The sequence below is a fragment of the Vulpes lagopus genome, chromosome 5, assembly GCF_018345385.1.
Source record: "Vulpes lagopus strain Blue_001 chromosome 5, ASM1834538v1, whole genome shotgun sequence".
Taxonomy (NCBI): Eukaryota; Metazoa; Chordata; class Mammalia; order Carnivora; family Canidae; genus Vulpes; species Vulpes lagopus.
The window spans coordinates 46167490-46191116 of NC_054828.1; the positions used below are offsets into that span (position 1 = coordinate 46167490).

Below are 23627 nucleotides of genomic sequence, written 5' to 3' on the forward strand. Positions count from 1 at the left end.
GGATTCATTCCCTGTCATCATTTCCTAAGTTTTCTTCTCCCTTTTCTGAAAGTTCTGTACATGTTTATTTGAAGAATGGACTTAGTGATAATTTTATCTTGAGTGATAAATACCACTTGAGAACATCAGCCTACTGGGCTTTGGGGAGCTGTGATCAGATGGGGACGAGAACACGTCCCGCCAGACACTTTCCCATGTATGATGTTGCTGGTGGGGATGTGTGGGTGAGTAGATTCATTATATGTTCTTTTCCCTTTGAATTTCGAACGTGAAGTGCTAATACTCATACTAGTGACGAGGAACCAGATTCCCGGGGTTTAGCTGGTGGTCCGTTGTTCCACGACTTAGAGATTAAAAAGCAAAGTCCGAGACACACACGATCTCTCCGTGCCAGCCGCTAGGTGAGGTTGTGAGCGAAGTCCCGGGCTGCCCTCCCCAGCCCTGCAAGAACCCAGGCCCGGCTCCTTGTTCCCATCAAGGAACAGGGTCTCCGAATGGCCCAGCCCTTCTGGTCCCACTGAGCTGCTTTGCTCACACCCTTGTCACCCCATGTCTGCACGGGTGCTTGGAGCTGTTGTCTCCCCCAGAACCACTTAGCTGCAAACTGTCCCTGTTTATCTGAGCAGAGTCTGGAAAGGGCTGGCAAGGACCAGGCAGCAGATGGGAGCAGCCTGGGAGATAAGGATTTAGGAAAGCCACTCTGGCCGGGCCCCTGGAGGGTGGGGGGCCCGGCGGGCCTGCAGGGTGCTGCGCAACTTCTCCCAGGCATGCGGGCGCCCCCGGCCTGGTGACACGGCAGGGCTCGGGCTCCCTCCCCTTGGGGCCGTGAGTGTGTGCTGGAGGGTGAGCAGGAGCAGGGCCTCCCGGGCGCCAAGGCTGCCTGCCCGGGCCGGGGTTGAGTCAGAGCTCGGATTTCCAGCCTCCCTGCCTCACTCGGCCCGACTGGATGGACCGGTGGCTGCTCATTTTATTTAATGGTAACAGGAAGATCCTGCCTGTCTTATCCTTAACCTTGGAAATAGCGCAGGGCAGCCTCAAGGAGTTGGGTGGGGCCTGAGTGTGCGGACTAGCGCTGGTGGCCCCCTCCCTAACCTGCCGAGCTCCTTCACTGTGTGTGTGTGTGTGTGAGAGAGAGAGAGAGAGAGAGAGAGAGAGAGAATCCCTGAGTCGGAGTTGATGAGCAGCCCTCCTGGCTGTCGATGGCCACATTAAAATGTTTTCTGGCGGGCACCTTGTTCCAGTGTTTCCAGGGCTTTCAGAACTGGAGGAAACCTTTGAGGATCATCCGCTTCAGTGGTTCCCACTCTAGTGTCCGTGAGTGAGACGCTGGGATTGCGTGGACTGCACACTGGGAAGCAAAATGCGGTGTGTGGTGTTTTGCCCAGAATTTGGCTCATGCAGTAATCATTAATCAAGTTTCCTCCTTTACACCCCCCCCACACACACCCCATATTTGACTTTGACTCCTGGTAGTTTTGTAGGTTGAAATGTATAAATGTAAGGCTGTAAATATTTAATAATTTTTAAGGAGATTGGCCTTGGAAAAGAAGACTAGCGTCCCGTCAGTCGTGACCCTGTGCTGCGGCAGCATCCGCTTGCATCATGGTTTAAAACTCCGCCTTTGGGGCTCAGCTGCTTGGGTTTGACTGCCGCCTCGGCCACTTACCAGCGCTGTGACCTTGGGCCAGTGAAGTCACCTCTCTGAGAGCATCCGCCCCATGGGATGGCTGGTGCCTGGCAGTATTTATTAGATAAAGCATATGGGTTCATAGTCCCTTCTCCTGGCTGGCCTCGGATTCCTGGCACGGGCCCGAGGCAAGCCGGGGGCTCGTCCCGGAGCCCTGCTGGAGCCTGCGGGGCCCGTGCAGTGAGGCGGCCAGGACGCAGGCTGGCGGCGCGGGCTCCAGGTAGTCGGGGGCCCGCACCCCATGCCGCGGTAGACGCCGTTCAGGGATGGGCATCACGTGGCGGCCTGAAAGAATGTTCAGATAACCGGCAGCCCTACAACCCCACAACCCCGATTAAACCAGTTTTGGTTTTGTGTGGTTGTTTGATCTGGACTTTCACATATTTGAGCATAGCGTCTGTGCTATTTTGTAATCCATTGTCGGCTCACAAGTATATTTTTCCTGTTCCTACCTTGCTTTTCTAAATATTTTAATTGTAAAATAAAGAAGGAAGTCATTTTCCATTAAACAGAACCAACTGAAGTGTTTCGGAAATTTCAAAACGGTTCAGTCCTTACTGGGGGAGCCTTTACTCTCCCAGGCACAAGGTGAAACGCTAAGGTTATTCTTTGTTTGCTTATGGGATTTTCTCTTTTTTCTGTTATGATAAAAATTCTGTGTTTCACAGTGAGGGTTGTATAACATCTTCCCCAGCTTTGGGGTAAGTTTTCTTACTCAAATTCTTTTTAAGCAATGTAACTTCCTGCTCAGAAAAGGACACGTATTGGTTTTATGTGTGCAATGGGAATATTTAGTCAGATAATTCAGAGAGCTTTTTCCCACAGATATTTTTATGGGGGTCACTGTTTTATCCTCCTTTCCATGAACTTTGGTCTGTTGTAGGAGTCTGCCAAAAGCCGAGTTCTCATGCGAGGGACTGTACCCAGGTCACAAATAAAAGATGACATTTAAACTCGATGGAAATGTATAATCGAGAATCTTGGTTTTCCCATCCTTCCTTCTCAGGTTGGAAGAAATGCCCTTTAGCAAGTAGTGGTAAGTTAGCCTGACCTGCATGTTTGGGAATTTGGACAGGGAGGGCTGGCCCCTTCTCAGAAGGGGGACTGGGAGCTTCTAGGCACTCCCATTTCCCGCTCTTTGGAGAGTCTTGGTAATGATCAAATGTACCTTGTGTACATTCGAGCTGACAAATAGAGTTTCTCTGTGCTTTGGGTTTTTCTAGTCTTGCCTTTGAGACTTTGCTGTTGACCTACCTGGGTCAGGTTACAAGAATGTGGCTGTGCCTTGTAGAAAAAGGAGATCCAAAGAGCCCTGGATTACAAACCAGAAAACTGCATCATGTCACCCTTGTCGTGTAACTCTTATGTAATATGTAGGCAGCTCAGTTAACCGTCTCTGAGCCTCCATTTTTCTCACTATTAAGGGGTTATCCTTTCAGCTTCCCTTCGGGGGTGCAAATGAGAAATGTGCAAGAAGATGCTCCTCAGACTGGAATCCTTGAGCACATATACGGTGGGGATGATGTCCCTTTGAGGGCCACAAAACCCTGTCTTGGCCGAGGTGATAGGAAGTCCTGGCTGGGTCTTGATCATGGAAATAAAGGCCTGAATTGCAGTGGATGAAGTTGGAAGTCGGGCCAGGGTTGGCAAGCCTAATGCTTTCCTCACAGTATTCCCAAGAGAAGGAATAGTGCTTTCTGTGACAGAAACTTCAGACCATCACTTCAGACAGTTATGGCTGGATTCCAAGTCGCCATAGCCCTGCCCCATAACCTGGATGTATAACCAGCTCATTTATCTGGAATCATCTCACATATTATTCACCCCGTATCTTTCCCTGGGAAAATTAACTTAGAGGTTCACAACCTGCTATGTAGAGTTCTGTGCTTCCCTTTTTTCTTTCTTGAGCTGACCTCTTGCACTCTAGAAATTTCAGAAATAATTGTCTACTGATACCCATATTCCTTTCCTGAGTTGAAAACTTCAGGTGTTAGCTGTTTATAGCATGTGCTGTTTTTTTCCTGAGTAACTTTCAGATTTTCTTCCTCATTGTAGTCTTTCTCGTTCACCCTCATATTTTTCCTTATTGCCCTTCCTTCAAGCTGTTTAAATGAACTGCCCAAGATGTAGAGATCAGAGATCCTGGGTCAAGTGCTACTGTAGCTTTAGGAATGTTATCCCAATTTAGAGACAGTCGGTTGTTTTTGAAAACCATCTTGTCTCATCTGGAAGCTAAAACAAAACAAACCAAAACCAAAACCAAAACAAAACAAAAAACCCCAAAGCCTTAAAATTAGGATTTATTTTATAAAAAGGTGGCTATTTCTTTACCTGTATGAAGTGCCCATGCAAGTACATTCTGAGTGTCCCATTTGAGTTCTCTTCTCCTTTGCGAGTAAGGCCCAGAGCAAAGAGGTTTAAGTTGCCAAAGGTGTATTGGACTGAGACTTTCAGTTTGCTCTTTAGGTTTGCCCAAAAGCTCATTCGAAAGGAGCTGACCTAAAACGGTGTGACCCCTAGACTTGGGTATGGGTGTTTGAGTTATTCAGGTTGTGTGTGCCTTGGGGCCCTTTCAAATTGGAATTAAGGAGTAAGAAATGTCTTGTTTGTGGTTTTTAAACTGCCTTCTGTGGAGGCCCTTTCTTGGAGTGCCTGGGTGGCTCAGTTGGTTAAGCACCCATCTCTTGATTTCACTCCCATCATGGTCTCAGAGTTGAGAGATCGAGCCCTGCATGCAGTGGGAGTCTTCTTGGGATTCTCTCTCTCTCCCTCCCCCCTCAACCCCATTCCCCTGTTCATCCACCCTCTCAATCAATCAATCAATCAATCAAAAAAAATTTTTAAAGACCCTTTCTTGGTGGCCCAATGGTGGGATTCTTGAGGGGTGGAGGTAGGTAGTGGTTGAGAAGTGAGGGGAGAAATGAGGTGGTGATGGGGGGGGGGGGCTGGTTATTGGGTGAACTGAGGGCACCCACATAACTGTTATTTTCCGTGTTTTCCGATACGCAGAAGCTTTAGGGGTGTGGGGGTATGGGATAGGGGCTCGTGTTGTTGTTGTTTTTATTTAACCTTTTACTGCTGTGTCTATAACCAAAGCTTTTTAGCAGTGGTAAACGCAAGCAACTAGATGAGGATCTACTAGACAGATTTTTAGAGATGCTAAAGAATTTGTGAATTCCCATCCATCTAATCTGGGCTCTCCAGCATGTGTTAACTTCACAGCATTCTCATCATGACAAATAATTCTACTTTGGGACTGTTCGTTAGAACCCAGTAAGCTGGGGCACCTGGGTGGCTCAGTTGGCTAAACTTCTGCTTAGGCTCAGGTCATGATCCCAAAGTCCTGGGATTGAGCCTCACATTGGGCTCCTTGCCCATCAGGGAGTCTGCTTCTCCATCTGCTGCAGCTCCTCCTGCTTGTGCTTTCTCATGCTCTCTCCCTCTCTCTCTCTCAAAAAAAAAAAGGGGGGGGGGAACCCAGTAAACTTAAAACTCCTCTTATATTAAAAAAAATAATAAACACTACCCTTAATTAAAGTGGGCACCTAGCCTTGTTTCTAGAGGTTCTAGGAATGTGGCTACCACTTGGCTTGGTGGCCTGGGAACCTCATTGCCTTGGCTGGAATTCCAGCTCTGCCCTTAACGATGACTTCTTTAAATCTGTTTCCTCGGGTATAAAATGGGAATAAAAGTAACAACACCTACTTCATAGATTCACTGAATCCTCCTGACACTACACCATGCCTGGGATGCAATAGTTCTTAGGAATTCTAAGTGTAGAGTCTCTGTTGTAGAATTAACCTGATGAGAAAATTCCTTAGAGTATGTATTGCCATTCCACTTTTGTGTGTTGTCTTTTATTTTTATTTTATTTTTAAAAGATTTTATTTATTCATGAGAGACACAGAGAGAGAGAGGCAGAGACACAGGCAGAGGAAGAAGCAGGCTCCATGCAGGGAGCCTGATGTGGGACTCGATCTCAGTCAGGACTCCAGGATCATGCCCTGGGTCGAAGGCTGGCGCTAAACCGCGGAGCCATCCAGGGATCCCCCAGTGGGTTGTCTTTTAATATCAAACTTATCTAAATGGTTGTTCTTCTTGGGTCATGTATCCTCAGTAGTGCTAGAACTTGGGAATTATATCTCCAGCAAGCTATTTTTTTGCTTTTTCTTTTCTTCTTTTGCCCACAGCCTGAAGTCTATTCTTGGCCTTTGATATTTCACGAAAATGTCATTTTCGTTTCCCTCTTTCATTTTGCTATAAACAGCTGAGATCTTAAGTATGCAGTTTGAGTTTTGATAAATGTATACAGCCATGAGACCTTCACTCAGGCCAAGAAACATACAGTACATTTCTATGCCCTAAAAGTTCTTTCCTGCCCCTTTCCAATCAAAATGTCAATCCCTATGATTTTTAGATTTCTAGGTCCTAGATTATTAATCTTGCCTTCTTGAACCTAACATAAATGGAATTTGAGGTCTTCTTTACTCTTTAAGCACTTTGTTTGTTTGAAGCAATCCCTACACCCAACATGGGGCTTAAAACTCAGGACCCCAAGACCAAGAGTCACGCATGCTCTTCTGACTGACCCAGCCAGGTGCCCCTGAGGTCTGTCTTTCACGCACAATGTAAATTTCCATTTATGAATGTACCACAGTTTGATAATTCATTCTTCTGTTGATGGTTTTCAGGTCATTCTTAGTTTGGGGCCCGTAGGATAAAGCTGGTATGAGTCTTCATTTTCTTTCTCTGAATACTCAGGGTGGCTAGTGTCTCCTCCACCTCCCTTTGTTTCTTCTGTAAAATGGTAGATTGAGAAGCAATTTGGGGTTGGGACCACCATTTTCTAAAAAATGAAACAGACAAAATAGAAAATTTTGCGAATTACATGGCGACTCACACATTGTAACGTGTACAAGTACAGCTAATGTGTGTCCTGGGTCACAATATAAAATGTACTTGTTATGGATTGTGAGCAAATCAGTTTGCAACACACTGATTTGTGTGTCTTTATGAGCAAGGAAGTTGAGCACCTACCTGTGAGGTTATTTATTAGTAAATGCAGGTCTTTGCCCTCAGGTGTCTGAAACAGCCACACTATTAACAGTCACGAACTGCTTGTTATGGACCAGCCACTGTTTCAAAAGCTTGCAGTCATCCTGTGAAGCAGGTTATTGTCCCCATTCTGTAGAAGGAGAAACTGAGACATCAGTTATACAACTTGTCAACAGTCATAGAGCGGAAATGGGAGGGCCACGGTTTGAACCTAGGCGGTCCAAGTCCAGAGTCTGTTCCAAACCACTATCCCAGAGATGATAGAGAGGCAAGTGACCTATGTCAGCAAATGCAAATTCGTAAATATCTAATTAATACAATGCTCCTCCTCCTTTTTATTCCAGATATGAGAAATGAGTGTTGGACGTCGAAGAATAAAATTGTTGGGTATCCTGATGATGGTTAATGTCTTCATTTATTTGATTGTGGAAGTCTCCAAAAGTGGCAGCCAAGAAAAAAATGGAAAGGGGGAAGTAATAATACCCAAAGAAAAGTTCTGGAAGATATCTGCCCCCCCTGTGGCCTACTGGAACAGAGAGCAAGAAAAGCTGAACAGGCGGTACAATCCCATTTTGAACATGTTGGCCAACCAGACGGGAGAAGCATACGGGTTTTCCAACATAAGCCATCTAAATTTTTGTGAACCTGACCTGAGGGTCATGTCCGTAGTTTCCGATTTCAGCAATTTGCCAGACAGATTTAAAGACTTTCTGCTGTATTTGAGATGTCGAAATTATTCGCTGCTTATAGATCAACCAGATAAATGTGCGAAGAAACCCTTCCTATTACTGGCCATCAAGTCCCTCATTCCACACTTTGCCAGAAGGCAAGCAATTCGGGAGTCTTGGGGCAGAGAAACCAACGTGGGGAACCAAACGGTAGTGAGAGTCTTCCTACTGGGTCAGACCCCGCCAGAGGACAACCACCCGGACCTGTCAGATATGCTGAAATTTGAGAGCGAGAAGCACCAAGACATTCTCATGTGGAACTACAGAGACACTTTCTTCAACTTGTCCCTGAAAGAAGTGCTCTTTCTCCGGTGGGTGAGCGCTTCCTGCCCAAATGCCGAGTTCGTTTTCAAGGGCGATGACGATGTTTTTGTGAACACCCATCACATCCTGAATTACTTGAATAGCTTATCCAAGAACAAAGCCAAAGATCTGTTTATAGGTGATGTGATCCACAATGCTGGACCTCATCGGGATAAGAAACTGAAGTACTACATCCCGGAAGTTGTTTACACTGGTGTCTATCCGCCTTATGCAGGGGGAGGTGGATTCCTCTACTCTGGCCACCTGGCCCTGAGGCTGTACAATATAACTGACCAGGTCCTCCTCTACCCCATCGATGACGTTTATACTGGAATGTGCCTTCAGAAGCTCGGCCTCGTTCCAGAGAAGCATAAAGGCTTCAAGACGTTTGATATAGAAGAGAAAAACAAGAATAACATTTGTTCCTATGTAGATTTGATGTTAGTACATAGTAGAAAACCTCAAGAGATGATTGATATTTGGTCTCGGTTGCAAAGTGCTCATTTAAATTGCTGAAATATATACAGACTAAGTTTTGCATAGAAAGACCTATCTTGAATAGTTCCCATGTTGTGTTCTTTCACATTAGGGGTAACTTCTATGTTAAACCATCAAAATTGCCTTTATTAGTAGTATCCATTCGAGGGCCGCTAAGCCCTCCTATGTGGTACTTTCTGAAGAGGGAAAGCAGAAGATTGTAATTTTTTTTATGGAGGATGTGGCGGGACAACTGGTTCTGATCCTCCCTGTGGCTGATGGTCATTATTTTCTAATTTGCCTTCCTTCTCATCTGAAATCATACATTTCTAGAATTTGACCGTTTTTGGTTATTTCTGTTTTGCCCTCATATGATAATACTTCTACTTTCCATTATAATTCAGAGTGAATTATCTGCAATTTAGGTGTTCATAAATGTATTGGCTACAAAGACTTTGTAATCTGTGATTCAGTGGTTTTTGTTAAATGGAATTCCATTTATTTTCATGAAATTTGGATGAATTTTTAAAATTGTCTAGAAAAATTAACTTCTGTCAAAATTTCCTGTCACCCCAACAGTATTTTCTTGTGTTAATCAGGTTAATTTTGCAAAATGAGAATCACTGTGTGGCATATATCTGGTTTGCCTTGTTTGGTCTTATGGGCCATAATGAGGAGAAAATTCAACTGTTCTTGTGTTTGGTTTGGTAGGCGATACCATGATAATTTTCAATTTTTAGTGATTGAGGATACTGAGTTTGATTCTGTAACGGTCAACTGAAGATTGAATTGACCCTGGCAGCCATATTGTGCTTATTATTTTTCAATGTGGACCAGGAAAGCATATGTCATTTCTGAACTTTAAGTGAAAAAATTGAAATTGCAGACCTTCTCATGAGTGGATTGTCAGTTTAAAACTCCAGGATTCTGTTCTTGCCATATTTCCACATGTCGCTTATACAAAATTATTCTGAGTAGACTGCTTCCCTGTCTCAGTGTAGGAAGTGCCTGTGTTTTTATTTATTGTTCAGATCAAAGACCAAAACATTTTCTTAAATATATTTTGTGTAATATTTTATTTGTATACAGTGTTGTTGGTGAAATATTTAACTAGAGCATGGTATTTTAAGTGTTAAGGTGTAACATATGTTAAATAAAGCTAACTGTTATTTTTGAATTTTAAAACTTGGCTTTTTTGTGGGGGAGGGGGACTCTGAACTACTAGAGTTGATAAAATTCTGCCAAACTGTTACTTACATATACTATCTTGTAACATGCTTTCTTGAAATATTTTTGTGTTTATAGAGATGATGCTTCTTACCACATGTGATACTGGGGACTGTGAGAAGATGGAAATAAAGTCACTGTATTTTTAATTGTCGTGTGTAATGTGTAATGGTCTATGATCCCTTTTTGTTTCCTATATTTGATTACATTTTCCCAAAAGAGACTGTTCCCCCCCCCCCAGAAACTATTATAGTAATATCGACTTTTAACTTTTGCTCTGTCTCAGTGGGTTCTCTGTCTTTGCATTTAAAGTTCTTAAAAGTGCTTTCCCATTAGAGTCCTGAAAGAAGAATAGAAATATATATATGCTTCCATATGTGGCGAGTAGAAAATTTAATTAGGAAATAAAGCAGCACCTTTTTAATTTCTTTATGTATAGTTGATACACAATGTTACACAAGTTTCAGTTGCACAACGTAGTGATTAGACTTCTCCGTACATTAGGCGGTGCTCACCGAAGTGCAGTTCCATCTATCAACCGTACAACACTGTTGTAATATCGTTGACTATTCCCTGTGCTATACGTTTTCTGTGAATTTTATTCATTCCATAATTGGAAACCTGTATCTCCCACTCCCCTTCCCCATCCTGCTCATCCTCCCACCTTCTTCCCTCTGGCAACCATCAATTTGTTCTCTGTGTTTATGGGTTTTGTTTATTCACTCATTTTTTAGATTCTACATGTAAGTGAAATCGTATGGTATTGGTCTTTGTCTGACTTATTTCACTTACCATAATACTCTCTAGGTCCATCCATATTGTCACAAATGGCAAGATCGCATTCTGTCCTATGGTTGGGTTGATATTCCATTGAGTATGTATATACCCACGGCTCCTTTATCCATTCATCTAGGCACGGACACTTGAGTTACTTCCATATTTTGACTGTTTCTAATAATAACGCAGTAAACATAGAGGTACATAGATTTTTTGAATTAGTGTTTTTGTTTTCTGTGGGTAAATATCAGTAGTGGAATTACTGGATCGTACGGTTCTGTAATTGTAATTTTTGAGGAAACTCCATACTGTTTTCCACGTGGCTGTACCAGTTTGCGTTCCCATCGGTGCAAGAAGATTCCTTTTTCTCTACGTCATCACCAACACTTGTTATTTCTTGTCATTTTGATTCTAGCCACTCTGGTAGGTGTGAGGTGATCTCTTATTGTAGTTTTGATTTGCATTTCCCTGATGATTCGTTAATGTTGACCATCTTTTCATATGTCTGTTGGCCATCTGTAGGTCTTCTTTGGAGAAAGGTCTATTCGTGTCCTCTGCCCATTTTTTAATTGGGCTGTCTTTGTGTGTGTGTTGTAGAAGTTCTTTATATATTTTGGATACTAACCCCTTAATGGATATATCGAGTGCAAATATTTTCTTCTATTCAATAAGTTGCCTTTTTTGTTTTGTTGATGGTTACCTTTGCTGTACAGAGCTTCTTATTTTGGTGTCGCCCTTATAATTTGTTTTTGCTTTTCTTCCCCTTGCCTCAGGAAATCTATTAGAAAAATGCTGCTACGGCAGATGTCAGAGAACTTACTGTGGATGTTTTCTTGCAGGTTTTTTATGGTTTCAGGTCTTTAATCCATTTTGAGTTTATTTTTGTGTATGGTGTAAGAATGTGGTCCGGTTTCATTCTGTTGCATGTAGCTATCTAGTTTTTCCAGCACCATTTGTTGAAGAGACTGTCTTTTTCCCATTGTATGTTCCTGCCTTAAAGGAGCATCTTAAAGACTGTATTATGCTAATCCATGTCCATTTTGGGGTTTGTGTCCTCTTTAGCAACGGAATATACTGGGTTTTAGAGCTTCACATGTGCATTGGGCTCCATTATGTTTACCGATTGATCTCTGAAGTCCATGAAGCCCTCTCTGGGTGCCTACGAGATGGATTCTCCCCTCAGCCTCCACCTGATGGATGTAAGCATCACCATCTAATTCATTCTTAGAGACCTGCTCATTTGAGGCCTCAGCAGAAACATGTTTGAGTCTTTTCTTGGCTATTCCAAGTCATGTTGATTTTAAGTATGAAGGTCAGGGCTGAATAAGCATTGCCTGGGTTTATGAAGGTATAAACCCAGGCAGGTGTTAAGAGGAAATGGATGAAGAAGACAGCCTTGACCCTGGTTTCCTTTCTTGATTTGTTCAAGGGAGAATGGAAAAGGAGGTCAAGAGTTTGAGGGAATGAATACTTTGTATCCCTTGGAATTTAAATCCAGAGTTAAAGGCCTCCCCAAGTGTGACCATCTCCTACTTACCCCTGATTGACAATGGTCTAGAATGTTTGGTGTTCTGAGTTGTCTTGGCCCCCTCAGATGCAGAAAGGGAAAATGTTTATTAAGGCAAAGGATATCTTCTTCTCACTTCCAGGAAAACTGAAATGAATGAGCCTTTACTTGAGCCAAACGTTAATTCAGTGTGATTTGCCTTCTTATGAAAAATGCCAGATGAAGTAAAAATTCTTGTTTAGAACAGTTGAAAACATTGTTCATGCTCTGGGCTGTGATTATTGGATAAATTCAATTTTTCCTTAAAGTTAACTGTATATTGGTTATCTTTTTTAAATGCTAGGGACATGTGTCAAAGAACCTTGAAGCTGAACCTCACCTTGTTCGGGTTAACAGTAAATCTGAAAAATTGAAGTATTTGACCTGCTTCATTCAAGTCTTAATGCTTTGAAAAGGTAGAGGCCAAGAATGAGGCATTTTTTATATTTAAGGAGCCAAAACAACCCTGTCACATTGTATATGAATTATTAAGATATAATATTTTATTTACCACTAAAAGTCAATTCCGTATGATTTGCTTCAATTGCAGAGAGGTTAAAATATGGAATATTACATCTTAGAATAATTGAAATACAGCATTAGTGTGTCTATTACATGTACATATATAAAATTTAGAGGCACCTGGGTGGTTCATTGGGTTAAGCCTCTGCTTTCGGCTCAGGTCATGATCCCAGGGTCCTGGGCTCGAGCTGCTGGCTCCCTGCTCAGCAGGGAGCCTGCTTCTTCTCCCTCTGCACTCCCCTTGCTTGTGCTCTCGCACTCTGTCAAATAAATAAAATCTTAGAAATCCATAAATTTTAAAACTCTTCAATTGAAATAATGGAGTCCTGTTTCTGTCACTTTTGTGTGTGACTTTTCCTGTTTAGCAATTTCCACCCAAGAAACCATGGTGGCTCTTGACCTTTGGCAATTGCTTTCTTCCTGCCTCGTGTGCATTGTGACAGGGGAGGTATGATTGCATCGAAGCAGCAAAAATGGAGTTTTTAATTTGATTGTAATCCCAGGGCTTATTTCTAAGTCAGAGGCCTGCTGGTTGGACAAAGGTGCTTGCGGCTTCCCAACAGCTGCCCTGCATCAGGGGAATGCTCTGGTCCTATCAAGCAGTGAGCCACAGGAAGAAATTGCATCCCGAGTGTTAGCAAGGGCTTCTCATTGCCCAGGTGACCTGCCGTCCTGTGACAAGCCTTTTCCTGGCCTGTCTTCGACTAACATTCTCCTCTTGCTCATCACCAAGCCCTTCCCCAGGTTGGCTTTTCCTAACCATTCTATTGAAATGTCAACAGTAACCCTGGTCCTGGCACCAACTTTATCATCTTTTCTTTAACTTTCAGGAAAATGAAAAAATGCTCTTCGTTTGGATTCCTCCAGAAATAGTCCGTGGGAGAAAGATTCTAGCACAAGTAGTTTTTTTGGGTACGTGGTTCAGTGAGGAGGGGATGTTGGGAAGGAAGGCAACCAGTAAGGAGGATGTGTTAAGCCAGCTGCCACTGCGGAACTGGAGCTCAGTCCATGGGACATCTCTGGAGAACAGTGTGGAAAACGTGCCCCAGAATGATCCCTTCTCAGGCTGAGGGCCTGGGCTATTGAGGAATAAGTGTCCCACCATGATGTGACCCCTTCTGAGTCTACAATGATCTTTAGTCAGGGTGTGCGGTCACTTACCCCGCGATCCAATACAAAAATAATTTGGTTTCCAGCAGTGGGCCCCGAGGTCTCGACTCTGTCTCTTGGGTCAGCAGCGTGTGGACCGAACAGCCCCGGGGCTCCCCTTCTCCAGGCCGAACAGCCCCGGGGCTCCCCTTCTCCAGGCCGCCAACCGCCTTCCGACCGACCTTTTCTCCAGGGCAACCTTCGGAGCCAACAGCCACCCTCTGCCTCCTGGTCCAGCCAAAATTCTATTTGGAGCTTAGCTCTTTGTTACTGATGAACCCTGAGCTCCCAGGAGCCTCGGAGCCAGTCCTCCGAGGCGGAGGCCGCCGTCCAAGCACCTGCGGGCACCAAGCACCTCCCTCGAGGGAGGCCCCTCCACAGGCCGACTCCCCCCGCGGGGGGGCGAGGGTCCCTGGGGAAGGGGAGCCTCGGAAGCCCAGGGGCCTCTGGGGGGCCCCCTACCCCCACCAGGTGCCGGGGCCTCTCCCTGCGGCCAGGAGGCAGCCCTCTCCCAAGCTACGGACCAAATGGACGCAATAAAGCTTTTTGCAGCAAAACAAAAAAAAAATTAACTTCCAGTCGTAACCATTCTTTTGCTTGGGCCTCTGTAGAAATCTTTTATTTTGACCATCTTTTTTCTTTTTTAATTCCCCAAACAGTATCTTGTTTTATTACTCTTCTTTCCATAGCAGCCCGTTCTTTGTGGTTGCAGTGACTCACTTAGAGGAGTCAGCTCGGTTTTATTTTGATAATTCTTAATGAGCTACCTCAGGCCTCAGTTATGCTTTTTTTCACCTTAATTTTTTTTTAAACATTTATATATCAGAGAGAGAGAAAGAGCATGAGCAGGGGTGCCCGATGGGGAACCCCATCCCAGGACCCGAGGGTCATGACCTGAGTACAAGCAGCTGCTTAAGCAGCTGAGCCACCCAGGCGCCCCTGTTTTTCATCTTAATTTTCATGGGAGAGAAAACTAAGTGGCCGTTTCGGTGAATGAATGTACTGAACGGACTTGTGCAAGTCCCTGGAAAGGGTTTCTTTTCAAGGCTGTTCACCGCCAACTCTACTTCCCTGCCCTGGGAGGCCGGGTGCGGGTCCGTAGGGGCAGGGTCCTGGTATGGGCCAGGAGCCTTTCAGGGACAGGTGGGCACAGGTCGCTGGACCCCAGATGTTGGGCTGGCTTCTCTTCGCTTCGGGTGTGTGTCAGGGTGTTCTACTCGGCCTCTCCGCCAACCGGAGCACTATCTCTGCTCAGGTTAGGAAACCTTCCTTGGCATCTAAGCATCTGAGCTCATGATCACCCATCTGTGTATGTGTGTGTGTGTGTGTGTTTGGAGGGGTTGGTCCAGCTGTTGTGCAGCCAGGCCCCAACTAAGTCACCTCCACTGCCTCTTTTAAGCGAGGAGGCTCCCCTGGGAAGGCCAACCCCATATCCCTGCTGCTTTCTCTCTTTCAGCTTCTGGACTGTCCTTCCATTACCCAATTTGTCCAAGAATACAACTGCATGTATTTCCCATCTTTCCATTGATGGTACCATCTTTGTCACCAGTGCTGCCTTGGGTTTCTTCATTTTCTTATCCCTTTGTTGTCGTTTCCAGGTGATTTGAGCAGGGGGAGGAGGCCAGCGCTGGACTGTCCCCTTTCCTGAGCCCAGGCAGGAGGCCCCAGCCCTGTTTCTCGTCATTCCCGACCTCTGTAGATTTTGCCACATTGACCTCCCTGTCCTCCTGGTTGTTGGTCTGCTGTTGGTGACAACTGGAACCAGCCTGAAGGGCCTGGGACGGAGCGGTTTCCCTCCGCCTTATGCTCCCGCCGTGCGGCCCTCTGTGCAAAGCTCAGCAGCTGGGGAGGTGGCCTTGGAGGGGGCTCTGGGCTCCATTCACAGACGCTGCCCACGCAGCACCCCTCCAGCGGCCAAAACTTCCTGGACGGGCGGGAAGTGATCCAGTCCTGCCGGCCTCGCCTGGCCCCACCCCAGATGTCCGTGGACACTAGAGAAAGGCCCAGCCTTCGCCTCCTTTGAAGCAATAGCCCCCTGGGCTCTTCTTCCTCTTGTCCAAGGGTTCAAGGCACCGGGGTCAGAATTCATTTTTCCACTTGCCCCACCTCCTTGCAAAATGTGGCACAACGATGAGGTATTAACTAATCATTGGGTGATTTACTTCCAGTCTGTGGGGATGGACAGAAGGGAACGAGAACAGAACTTTGCTGGCTCGGCACAAAGACAGTCAAGTCGAGGGCCAGGCTTGCAGGGGCCTAGCAGGACACCTAACTGGGCGACGCCACAGGAGCCAGATGACAGGTGCCGAAGTCTAGCACAGCGACGGGGTGCAAGTCCCGTTTGTTCTGCTCCCTGGAAACTTGAGGACCCCTGGGCCTGCTCCTGGGACTGCAGTCAGCCAGGAGGCGGGGGCTACGGATTCTCAGCAGCAGCCTCTGATCTGTGGGTGAGATGGGAGGAACCCGGAGAAGCACAAAGGTAAAGAAGACAATCCCACGTAGGCACACCACAGCCACTTAGCAATAATGTCACACTGATTTTCCCTCTGTGGGGTGTGAGAAAGGAGTGGTGGACGTGGAGGGATGAAGTAGTTGAGCTTTAAAAAGTGGACGGGAAATGCCTTTATTTATTTGATTGTGAAAGCCTCCAAAAGTGAGTCACCATGGAAGGAATGAAGAGGGGGTGGGGTGCAATGCAGTCGAGAAAGCAAAGAACAAGATGGAAGGTGCAGAACGACCTCATTGTGAGCCACTGGCCCACGACACTGGGAGGGGAGAGAGCATTTCATGGTCGGAGGTGGCCTGTCTCGCGGTCACACCCCCCAGAAACTGCAGAAACGCCTGTTGAAATGGGTGCCAGTCCAGCACCCACAGCTGAGGACCTCCTTGGCCGGTAGGGGCTATTGGAGCAGTGAAAACCCAGCTGGGGTGAACTGCTAACAAGATGGCAGACAGAATATTCTCTGCCTTAGCCAGAGTCTGGGCATTTTTCGTTCCTGTAGACCAATCCACTAAGTTGCTCTTCTGAGATGGATTGATTTGTTTGGAGAAATCTTGCACTTAGGGGCATCTGGATGGCTCAGTGGTTGAGCATCTGCCTTCGGCCCAGGCCATGACCCCGGGGTCCTGAGATCGAGTCCCACATGGGGCTCCCCGCATGGAGCCTGCTTCTCCCTCTGCCTGTGTCTCTGCCTCTCTCTGTGTCTCTCTCATGAATCAATAAATAAAATCTTAATTAAAAAAAAAAAAGAAATCTTGCACTTAGAAAACTTTAAATGCAAAAATAGTTAAACACCTCAAATTTTGAATTAATTTGGGACATACAGAACAGCTGTAGTACAGGAGTACCCCCCGCCCCCGACTTTCCCTGATGTTCACATCGTACATAACCGAGCTGCAGTGGTCGCGATCAGTGCTGGACAAACCGACAACGGGAAACCAACCTTCTCTTGCCTACACGACAGGTCTTGAACTCTACCGTTTGTTCCCACTAATGCCCATTTTCTGTTCCAGGATCCTGTTCAAGGCCCCACATGGCAAGAAGTTATTTTTCCTTGCACTCCTCTAATCTGTTGCAGTTTCTTCACATCTCCTTGCCTTTTACGACTTTAACACTTCCGAAGAGTGCTCTTGAAGAGCCGACTCCTTCAGTTTGGGTCTGTCTGATGTTTTCTCACAATTAGAATGAGATTGTGGATTTGGGGCAAGAATATCACAGAAAAGGTGGTCGGTCCTCAGTGCATCGCATCGGGGGTTTATGGTGCCAATAGTGGACGGTATTATCCAATTCCTGGTAATTTTTAACACGTTTGTTGGGTTTCTACCTCAGGAAGGTACCATCTTTCTCTTTGCAGTTAAAAAATACCTTTGGGGGACACTCCACGTTTAAGATGTACAAGTCATTAAATGAGTGAATGCCTGTGAAGCGGTGGAGCCTGGCGTGCAGGAGGAGCTCAGGGAATGGCGCCTGTTGCTTTCTTCGTCGTCATCGTTGCTCCCTCTGTGCCTCTTCTTGCTCTGCTTTTCCTCCTCTGGTGTTGGCTACTGTTACTGCTCCTTCGTTTATCCTCTTCATCCCATGTGACCCACCACCTCCCACCAGTCACTTCCTCGCACACGGTTGGCGCTCTCATTCAAAATATCTGAAGCTTTGGGGCGCCTGGCTGGCTCAGTCTGTTAAGCATCTGACTCTTGGTTTTGGCTCAGGTCATGATCTCAGGGTCGTGAGATCAAGTGCCGCTTTGGGCTCTGCACTCAGCACAGACTCTGCTTGAGATTCTCTCCCTCTGTCCCTCCCACTCCTGGTCTCTCTCTCAAACAAACAAATATTAAAAAAAAAAAAACCACAACAATCCTAAAAACAAAATATCTGAAGCTTCAGGAAGGGTACAGAGAGCTGAATGCTCCCCAGCATGTGGGGATCAGGGTGGGGCAAGAGCCTACTGTTCCTCAGGGTAGGGGCAAAGCCCCTGTGCTAACAATAGGAAGTGTTCATTTGTCTTTAAAGAATGCATTTACTTCTTTTTTTTTTTTTTTTTTAAGATTTATTTATTTATTTGAGTGAGAGGGAACAGAAGCAGGAGGGGTAGAGGGAGAAGGGGAGAGAATTTCAAGCAGACCCCACGCTGAGCACAGAGCTCACCACAGGGCTGGTTCTCATGACCTTGAGATCGTGACCTGAGTCAAAACCAAGAGTTGCCTTCAACCGACTGTGCCACCCAGGTGCCCCAAGAATGTGTTTATTTCCGCGGTGACTATGGTTGTGGGGGAAGCTGTCCCATACCCCTTGTGGTTGGGGTCTGGATCAGAACCTGAGGACCCACAGTCCCTCTCCTCGTGGACCTGGAGTGGACAAAGGTGGACCTCCTCCTCTAGCAGGCGGTGGGGTTTTCACCAATGAGGGGGTGCATTGCAGCACTGGGCAGCCTTTAGGGGTCATGCCGGAGGAGGAGAGTCAGGTTGGGGGTGGAGAGAGCACCGAAGTCGGATGTGGGAGATGCCTGCCTTTTCTTCCCACGCAGGGCAAGGATGCCCAAGCTAAAGTAACCGTGTTCCCTCTAGGTGAGCACAGGGGCTCCTCGGGCAGGGTCAGGGGATGTCACTGTGCTCACGGGTGGCCCACTGTGAACTGCTTTCCAGGAGGCTCCTTGTCCTACTCTAGCACACAGCGCTTTATTTACAGAATGGCTGTTTTCGGCAGCATTCTTGGCCTTCCAGACTCTTCCTCTACTTTAGAGCATTTGGGCTCTATTTTTACTCAGAGAGGAGAAGTTTCTCATGTTTGAAAACAGCTGCCATGTAGAGGATTGTCGTAGCTACTATTTTTGCCTGCCCAGAATGCTCTCCTCCATCCTCCTCCTCCTGGAGATGGTCGGCCTGTTGGAGTCTCTGGGGCTAGGGGAGGGGAGCGGTTCTTTCTTGGGGCTGCTAAATGGGGCCGTTGGAGTTACCCCGCCAGCTCCCTGCTGTCTGTGCAAAGCTTTCCATTAGCAAAGGAATAAGGACAACATGTGTGGAAGCAGAAAGGGGGGAGTGGAGAGAGCAAAGGTGACCTGGAAGTGCTCCCCCTGCCCTGGCTGGCCGCGGGGGCCGATACATTCCCTTTGTGGCCCAGGTTGGCTGGAGTTGCGTTCCTTGGTCCTGGCTGATACCAGGAAAGCCTCACTCCTTCCCCGAGTTTCAAGTTTCGGGCTGAGGCCTGCTCCGAGAGCCTCCCGACTCCTACCCTGAGACACGGGTAGGCAGCTGGAGATGGGACTGGATGTATTTGTCTTAGGGCAAAGAATTTGGGTAGAAAAACTCAGGAAGCGGGGTAGTCCCTTCCTTCCTCCCAGGGTGTATTCTGGGCAGGTCTGGAATCCCTGGGCAAGGCAGTTTACAGCTTCTCTTTCAGGGTCAGGTTAATAGGCTCTGAGTGTTTGCTCTGGTGACACATAAAGAGCCAACAACAGGGAAAGGGGGTGTCTGTGTGTGTGTGTTTGCACGTGTAAAATCCAGTTCTTCGGGAGAAGATGCTGGTGATGTGGGAAAAGAGCAGGCAGGGCGGGGTGCTTGGCTGCCCATGCAGCCTGAGTGTGGGGTGCGGGTCCAATGGTCAAGGGAAGGAGAGCCTGAGTCCAGACCCTGGCTCCTCCCTCGAGGAGGAGGCACTCCAGAGCCTGGCACAGCGGTGACGGGGAAGGTGGACGGATGCTCATTAGAAAGTTCTGTGCCCCCAGCTGCCAGGGTGGTCCGGGGCCTGCGGAGGCTGGGGCCCAGCTGCAGAGCTGCAGAGGTTGGAGCAGCCACAGGACCGTACCCCACTCTCACAATCACGTGATCATTCTTTTAAAGCTGCACTTGGCATTGGCGGGGGTGGAGAGGCAGGACCTCCGGGCCCCACTGGGGGAAGCCTTGGGGGTCCCGCCGTGTGTCACTGCGCCGCAGAGGGGGGTGTCCCGGAGCCCGCGCTGCCATCCCCCCGCCCTTGGGGTTCCCGACCAGGAGAGTGAGGCTTACCAGGGAATGTGCCCCCAAGCCCACACAGCTGGCAAGTGGGGGACTCTCTCCTTGCGTAGCCCCCCAGCTTTATCCCACTGTGGGGCGGTCTCCCTGGGCCTCCAGGAAGCTCGTTGGGAGGCTGCCAAGGGGCAGCCCAGGGCCGCCGGTGCGGTGGCATCTCGCCAGTCCCCAGCCATGACTCGCACCTGCTTTTTGGCCTTTGACCCTGCTGTCCCGGGGTGCCCACCTCTGTCAGCTGCTTCCCTCGGGCTTTGTCATCCGGAGTCTGACTCACGCTCTGTCCTCGTGACTCACCGTGGGGCCTGGTGTTCTTCTCACACGCTTACCTGTTTGTCGAAGGTTTGTGGCCACTGCGAAGTGTTGGTAAGTGACACAACTGTGACTCACAGAGCATGTGACCTAATAATTTCAGGAGGGCAGTGAAAGGTAAAGCAGGACAGTGATTGCCTAGGGCCTGGAGGTGCTGGGGGCAGGGGACATGACTACTGAGGAGTTTGGGGTTGCTTTTGGGGGTGACGAGAAAGATCTGAAATTCACCGTGATAACCGTCGCACAACTGTGGATGTACTGAGAACCCCTGACCTCGTACACTTGCAGGGGGTGAATTGTATGGTGAGTGGCTTTTAGCTCAAGCAACTTGTTACGGAATAAAATTTCACTGAATCTAAGGAGAAGAAAAGGTAAGGCAGGGACTCAGTTCCAATTCTTGGGCAAAACCAGACCAAATCCATCAATTCCCAGCTCCCCCAACACCGGTAAAAGACAGGACCTTCACATTAGGCTCCACTGGGTTTACAGGCCGCGGGAAGGGTCCTTTCAATGCTTTCCGCCTGCAGGCTGGGCTGTCCCCTGGTCGTCGTTTACTCCCTCCCAGTGCTGGAGATAAAGTAAAGGCCTAGGGCCTCTGCTGATGCTGAAATTCCGTAATTCTGATCCCGTGATGCCCTGAGACCCCTGCCTGCCTGTGAGCCAGTTGCATGGCGTCTGGGGTGCATTCTGAGCAAAGGGCTGTAGTTGCCTGGGGGAGCCACTTTGCTGTGCTGCCGTGTGTCCCCCCCATTAGCCTCGGTGTTCCTCTGGGCCAGAGGCCCCTCGTGCCTGCTGTCCTGTTACCTCCTTTGTCTTCAAAGCTCTGGTGTCTTTGCTTGCATATGGTCTCCTGCCAACTGAAATGAAAGTTCTCCAGGGCAGAGGCATGTCGGTCCTAGTCACCTCTGTACCCTGCCCAGGAGAGGAGCTCCAGAGGTAGTTGTCCATTTACTGAGTAAATGCCTAGAATAGTAGGCATTTCCTGGAAGGAGGAAGTATGTGAGTAAATAGGCAATAGTTTCAGATTTCCAAAGTGTTTCCTAAGGTTTTGTACTAACCCGATTGGCTGATTTAATTTGAAAAAATTTCTTTTAAAATTTTTCTTTAAAGATTTTATTCATTTATTCATGATAGACACACACACACAGAGAGAGAGAGAGAGAGAGAGAGAGAAGCAGAGACACAGGCAGGGGGAGAAGCAGGCCCCATGCCGGGAGCCCGGTGTGGGACTCGATCCCGGGACCCTAGGATTGCGCCCTGGGCCAAAGGCAGGCACCAAACCACTGAGCCACCCAGGGATCCCCTGAAAAAAAATTTTAAAGATTTTATTTATTTATTCATGAAAGACAGAGAGAGAGAGGCAGAGACACAGAAAGAGGGAGAAGCAGGCTCCATGCAGGGAGCCTGACATGGGACTTGATCCCAGGTCTCCAGGGTCATACCCTGGGCGGAAGGCAGGCGCTAAACCACTGAGCCACCCCGATTTAATTTGAATTTAATCTTTGTTTTCTCCACCCAGTTTTTATGGGAAGGTAGATGGAAAGTTCTGTAAGGGCAGGTATCTGTTGTGTTCACCTCTATACATTTCCGTAATTGGAGCTCGATACACAGCTGTTGGCTGAATAGATGAACAAGGTAATATTCGTTGAAAGAAGAAGAGTTCGAGTGGCGCTCAGAAGGTCTCCAGATGGGGGATCCCCGGGTGGCTCAGCAGTTGAGCCCCTGCCTTCAGCCCAGGGCGTGATCCTGGAGACCCGGGATCGAGTCCCACATCGGGCTCCCTGTGTGGGGCCTGCCTCTCCCTCTGCCTGTGTCCCTGCCTCTCTCTGTGTGTCTCTCATGAATAAGTAAATAAAATCTTAAAAAAAAAAAAGGTCTCCAGAGAGGGGAGGAAGAAAAAGCAGGGAACTGTTTGTTCCACATACTTACTAACTCTTTATTATGTCCTTTCTGTCTGTCTGTCACATCCCAGCCTCTTAATGGACCAACTGCCCATGCAAAGATAAGCTGAGGATGGGTAGACAGCGTGCCGCGGTGCTGGCCACTTCCCTGAAGGACTACCTGAATTACTTCTTGTCCAGCTCTCATGTTCCTCTGTTCTTGGCTTTGATTTCTGTCCCAGTCCTGCATTTAATGACTCATTTTGAGAACTGGGTCTCAGCATGAGCCATTTGGACTGGAGTCTGGCATTCCATCTCCACCACTTCCTGTGTCCACAGCCTGTAAGAGATACTCCAACTTCCTGCCGCACCCTGTGGGCCGCCCAGCCAGCTGTGTCCTGCCTCGTGTCCCTGCCAGTGGAGGGAGACTGAGAATCATTCTAGAGATCAGCTTGCTTCTTGGAGCCGCCACATGTCTAAACTTAGTGACTTGCCTGTAACCAATAGACTACAGCAAAGATAACGAGATGTCCCTTCCATGTCTCTCAATGATTGTGACTCCTGTCTTGTGAGCAAATTCTCTCTTTTGGGGGTTTTCATGAAGCAAGCTGCCATGTTGGAAAGGCCTATGTGGCAAGGAACGGAGGGTGGTCTCTGGCCCTCTGCCAACTAGGAAGTGAGGCAGTTAGTCTGAGTCCTCAAAGAAGTGAATCCTGCCAACAACCACATGAAGGGGCTTTGAAGCCACTCTTCCCCTAGTTGAGTCTTCAGAGGAGATTGCAGAGCCTCGGCCAACACCCTGACTGCAGCCTTGTGAGAGACCATGAGGCAGGGGACCCAGCTGACTGTGCCTGGGTTCCCAACCCTATATCCTGAGATCATAAAAGTATGTGATTTGAAAGCACGAAGTTTTGGTATGATTTGTTACTCAACAGGAGATAATTAAAATAGTGTGTATGTGGTTTTTGTTTTCTGCTCTCACCCAAGAGCTGAATGTACTAGGAAACTAGAGAAACTTAAGTTTCTGGGCTCCTCACTTACTTTGGCCCCTTGCATAGCCCTGGGAGAGTCCCTAGCAATGTGTTCATGTGGTCATATGTTTTTGTAAAATTTACAGAAAATGTTTTACCTGCAGTCAGTTGGGGTTGGTTTCTCTTACTACTTCAGCTTCCCTTCTCTCATACTTCCTGGAGTCTGGTTGGTGGGAATGGCTGGGGTATTTTCAGGACTTGGCTAAGGGAAGTTGACTTGGAGGTTCTTGTAGCAGGATTTAGGAACATCCATTCACGTGGCTTGCAGTCGTTTCTGTGTAAAGTCGTGTTGCTGCTGCAGAGTTTCACAGACTGGTACTTGGCAGCGTTAGGATTCATTCCAAGGTTCATCTCATGGACTTAACACTAGATTGGCTTTCTTATTCTCAGTGATCCATCAGAAGCTTTGATTCTTATGCTTGAAGGCATGAGAGT

General features: G+C 47.3%; 2 protein-coding genes across 4 annotated transcripts in view; both read left to right on the forward strand.

The window, feature by feature from the left end:
* Nucleotides 1-9626, forward strand: part of B3GNT2 (UDP-GlcNAc:betaGal beta-1,3-N-acetylglucosaminyltransferase 2) — a 30597-nt gene extending 20971 nt beyond the window's left edge. For all 3 annotated transcript variants that reach the window (XM_041754261.1, XM_041754262.1, XM_041754260.1), the window contains exon 2: nucleotides 7087-9626. In XM_041754261.1, coding sequence (XP_041610195.1) covers nucleotides 7096-8289 — 1194 coding nt within the window. In that variant the 5' untranslated portion in view covers nucleotides 7087-7095 and the 3' untranslated portion in view covers nucleotides 8290-9626. The remainder of the gene's footprint in view (nucleotides 1-7086) is intronic.
* A 10034-nt stretch (nucleotides 9627-19660) lies between these two features.
* Nucleotides 19661-23627, forward strand: part of LOC121491764 — a 123349-nt gene continuing 119382 nt past the window's right edge. Inside the window, exon 1 of the mRNA XM_041756943.1 lies at nucleotides 19661-20335. Coding sequence (XP_041612877.1) covers nucleotides 19661-20335 — 675 coding nt within the window. The remainder of the gene's footprint in view (nucleotides 20336-23627) is intronic.